General features: G+C 41.7%; 1 protein-coding gene across 1 annotated transcript in view; it reads left to right on the top strand.

The window, feature by feature from the left end:
* LOC116394885 (uncharacterized) overlaps positions 1-3,587 on the top strand; it is a 6,671-nt gene extending 3,084 nt beyond the window's left edge. The window contains exons 2-4 of the mRNA XM_031868251.1: positions 155-318; positions 1,515-1,581; positions 1,718-3,587. Of these exons, the coding sequence (XP_031724111.1) occupies positions 155-318; positions 1,515-1,581; positions 1,718-2,094 (608 nt within the window). The 3' untranslated portion in view covers positions 2,095-3,587. The remainder of the gene's footprint in view (positions 1-154; positions 319-1,514; positions 1,582-1,717) is intronic.
* Positions 3,588-4,755: the final 1,168 nt, after the last annotated feature.

Below are 4,755 nucleotides of genomic sequence, written 5' to 3' on the forward strand. Positions count from 1 at the left end.
CCCCCCCCCCCCCACACCCACCCATCCACCTACACTCAAACGCAACTAGGGAAAAAAATCTAAGAGTAGATCTCACGAGCGGTTTCTTTCCAGTCACTCCCCTCCTCGCGCCGTGCCCACTCGCGTTTTAAAAAGCCCCGCTGAACTGTTGCAGGACGCTCAGAGAGAGAGATGGAGCGGAGGAGGATGGATGCTGACGGAGGCCGCGCGGTCCACCGGGAGAGGCGTACGAGGAAGCTCGCGGTGGTCGTCGCCGTGCAGAACGTGCTGGTGACCACGTGCCTGGTGGTCTCGCTCTACGTTTGCTGGAACGTTCAGGTGAGTTGACTGAAGAGGGACCGATCATTTTAACAGAAGCAACTTCTTTTGCACAAATTAGTTAAAACTTGTTGAGTGTCCTAAAACCACTGCTTTAGTGGATGTAATCATCATCTAAGTGGATTCTTAATATCGAACATAAACGTTTTTATTTCCTCAGACAAACTTTATCAGACATTGTACGTCGGGCTTATTTTTTCTATTTTTTTTGCATATATGGAAACTTCCCCCTCACAGCAGCCTTGTTTCATTCACACTGCGAGTAAAGGTCTAAGTTGTGCCTGCAGGCTGTAGACTGATTCAACAGATGTCATTTTAAAGTGAGACTACAACCACAAAGAGCTTCGTGCTTATTGACGTTCTGAAATGAAAACAATCACCTGAACTTTGGTCAGAATTCAAAACGACCAATTGATGAGAGGGCTGGGAAGTTATAAGGGCTCCTTGTACCTGCGCTTTATCGGGAGCAGCTGTTCCACTTTCACTGAGGAGGATTTTACAGAGTGAATTGAACCAGATTCAAGGATATTAATCAATTTCCGACATTCCTGCATTTTACTACTGTATTTTATTTCTTACACTGCTTTTTAGTGTTTTAATGAATGTTCTTAATTGTTTTTAAATCTCCTTTTCTTTTGCCTTATGTTTTGATGCTTTTAATGGTTTTATGTGAAGCACTTTGAATTACCTTGTTGTTGAAATGTGCTATAAACTTGCCTTGTGAGAGAAACCTTCTCATGCAGAAAATATGAAGTTGGTTGTTTGTCTAAATTTGGAGGTGGACTTGTTGGTACAGTGAGCTCATATTCATAACAGGATGCCGCATTGGACGTTTCACTATGATCACATGGAACAAAGAAACCGCCTTCAAAGCAGCTACTTTTACTGGTGGTTTTCAGTCTTAATCGTAGAGTCGTATTAAAATCCAGTAAAAGTTAGAGTCTGGTAGAGAAGAGCTGCAAAGAGTTCATCCTATGACCTGGATGACTGATTAACTGCATGGATACATGAGCGTGGTTGATCGTGATCATTTCAATGACTAACATGCGTTCTACATTCAGGCTGCGATACCGCTCTCACTACCATTATTCATCATCTCTGAGACTTTCCCTGGTTTCTGTCAGCCTGCCTATTTCACCTTTTCACGTCTCTTAACCACCAAACTAACAAACAAAACAAACTGCTTTGTGTTTCAGACTCGAACACCAAGTGCAGAGCAGGCATCTAAAGACAATGTTCACATACGGTTTGATCCCGTTTCAGGTGAGAAGAATGCATTTATTTTCAGATTTTTTTATCTTTTTATCTTTTTGCACACTCGTATCAGAAAAATTCAAAGCTTAACAAACCTTTTCTTTCTCCCCTCACTTTCTATCATTCTCACTCTTTCACCTTTCAGACTTGTCAGAAAATGGGACGGTGAAGTTCACTGAAGTTTTCAGCAGCAACATGATGAGTCTGGCCGGGGAGAACAAAGACCAGATCTACGTCAACTGCACTGGACCCTACGTTCTGTACATGTACCTGTGCTACAAGGACAAGGACGAGACTGAAGCCAGCGGGCTGCTGCAGCTGCAGGTGGTGGGGAGAAAAGCTCCCGTCAGCTCCTTCCCCCTGAACGCCTCCCACGAGGTCTGCAGGGGGCTCCACAGCATCGCCTACCTCAGGGACAAGGAGACGCTCAGTCTGCAGTTGAACTGCACTGCTGGTTTCAAGATTAAGACTGTGACCGTGGGCCTGAGCTACATGCTGGGGAGCCAGTGTCAATTCTTTTGAGGGCAGATGAAAGACACGAAGATCAGAGCTGACTGGATCGGAGGAGAACTTGTGAGAACAGACACTCTAAGCAGGACTCACCCCGACGGCACGACGTGTGTGGTGTTTCCTCGATAGAGGGAGCTATGCTTCTGGTAGTTTGACCACCGGCAGGAAATCTCAACAACTCGTGCATGTCACCCCGGGCAAGAGCGAGTCATGTGATGTTGTTGGTGGCGATTCACAAAATAACTGAACCACCCTTTAAAAATAACTCCCTTTTTGTTTTTGCTGAATTCCAAAATGTGGCTTCTGTTCTTGAACTGTTTTGATTTAGGCTGCAGGATTACTTTCCCCCTTTTGATTAATTTATTATTTTCCTCTATTAATCAGTGAATCGTCTGGTTTGTAAAACCTCAGATAATAGTGAAATATGCTAAAGATAGACCAGAATGTAAAACAAGAGCAAACAGCATCATCACAAAAAAAAAAGAAATGCTGGAACCATTCACTGTTTTCGTGTAACAGATCATTTAAATGCTCAATAATGATCTAAACAGTTTGTAATACTTCTGACTACAGTCATGATCCGTGTCTCTTTTAAAAGGTAACTCCTTGAAGTTTACTCCCAAAAGGTTAGAGCGGTACCAAACCACATTTATAGAGGCACCTTTTGGAAGCGCCCCTGCTACAAAATGAACTGTATCGCTGTGTCATTGGGATGAAGCGGTTAACACAGATAAGGTGTTAAGAAGCGGTTTTGCACTCCTCAGGTGCCTTCTAGATTTAATATATGTATATACAGCTAATCATTTTACTTTGTTTACGTGGTACCAAATGAATGTATGATGTTATTGGTGCATTTATTGTCCGGTGAAGCATCCAATCTGAGTCTCATAGACGTTCTGTGTGCTGTGCGGCTACCAAACCGTTTGTGTTGAACTGGTTCGGATCACCAGACCGGTGCGGTACCCCACAACAATGAGTCTCACTGACGCGTCTACCGTCGAATCACCGTTTGTTCTTCTTCTCTCTTCTTCTTTTCGGTGATCTACATGCTAACGAACATGGCCTGTTTTTAATCTCGGTGAGAGTAGAGCTGGAGTTCCTGGAAAGTTAAACACATGTCAGACAGGTTTGATGTTGCAGTCGCACGGACACGCAGACAGCTCAGGGTAATGACCAGAGGATCAACTGCATCTGCACGCACAGTGCTCCATGTAATGTTTGTGACATGTATGTGTGTGTGTCTCTAATGATTCTTGTACTTGTGTTGTTGAAGATTCCTTGTATATACGGTATTAGTGAAGCTATTATATTTTCAGTGAAAAGCTATGTTGTAATAATGATGAATAATACTTTTTAAGTAAGCTGTAAGGTACATTGTACTCTTGATACTCATAATATAGGCAGGTTTACCATCTTGGCTGAGCTATAAACGATGTCATGTTTCACATTATTGTTGTTTAAAATGGTTGTTTTGATCCCCACTATATCATAAATAAAATATTTTATCAGAGATCATGTGTTGAAAAGGAGGAACTTATTGATTTTTCAAAAAAAAACTAACAAAAGATCAATATCAGTGGAATGGCTTTCATGTGAAATGGTGATGTGATATGAGGATGCCACTGTTTAATTAATCCAGTGGAGAAACTGTCGCTACCTGATGTAGGCATTTGGCACCGATCACCTGTTGGGATGAAACTTGAATATATAATAAACAAAGTTCCCCTTTGGCAATAAGCTGCTCTTCTTTGTTCTTGCTCCCCCGCTCTCTCTGGCTGTCATGAGAGTCAGCAGTTTCGTCATCATTACCTGGCCCGATAAAAACATTGTTTAACCAAAAGTGAAAGTGAACTGAAGAAGGAGCCCTCTCATGTCACACAATGACCTGACGTCAGTCAGTTTGCACATGTTGCACCCTTAAAATGAACTATCCAACAACACATCCATCTTTGTTTTGCAACTTTTATTTACAGACCCCACGGTTAAGCACAAGCACATGTTGCCTTCAGCCTGCATACATCACCTTCTCTAAAAACTCTCTTAAAGCGACAGCGCTTTCTTCTAAAGGGTCAGTACACCAACTTTCTTCCCTTTTCAGTTAGCAAGCATACAGTTAGGTAATTAACTACTGAAGTAATACAAATATGAATGAACTTAAACACATATTTAAAGTTAATTATTTTACATAGACACACTGATAGTAAATTAGCAAGAAATCTGAAATGACATATTTCAGTGCGCTACACACTTCCACAGCTGGAGGGCTTAAGAGTTTACGGTTGGTTTTACCCGTGTGTTTAATGAGTTATTTAATTGTTACGGCGGTGTTTGACGAGCTTAATCACCAGCTTGCCCTTATTTAGTTTGTCTCCTTTCATTTCTATTAATAGAACACGTCATTTCCACTGAGAGCGTGTTCAGGCACAGCAGGCTTTTCAGGATGTGTGTGGAAAATTTTCTCCAAGACATGCAACAGTTTGATAGTGTTCTAAGGAACAAGGATGGGTTTATATCTGTCGAGAGCTGAAACATAAGCATGTTACAACAGCTATATTTACTACCCCAGGTGTGTAGGTGTGAGTACAAAAGCAATATTTGCTTAACACACTGAACTATGACTGCATGACATTTTTCTACTATTACTACTTATACTATGACATTTTTTATACTACA

Source organism: Anarrhichthys ocellatus, unplaced genomic scaffold (genome assembly GCF_004355925.1).
Source record: "Anarrhichthys ocellatus isolate YVR2014 unplaced genomic scaffold, GSC_Weel_1.0 scaffold42, whole genome shotgun sequence".
NCBI classification, from domain to species: domain Eukaryota; kingdom Metazoa; phylum Chordata; class Actinopteri; order Perciformes; family Anarhichadidae; genus Anarrhichthys; species Anarrhichthys ocellatus.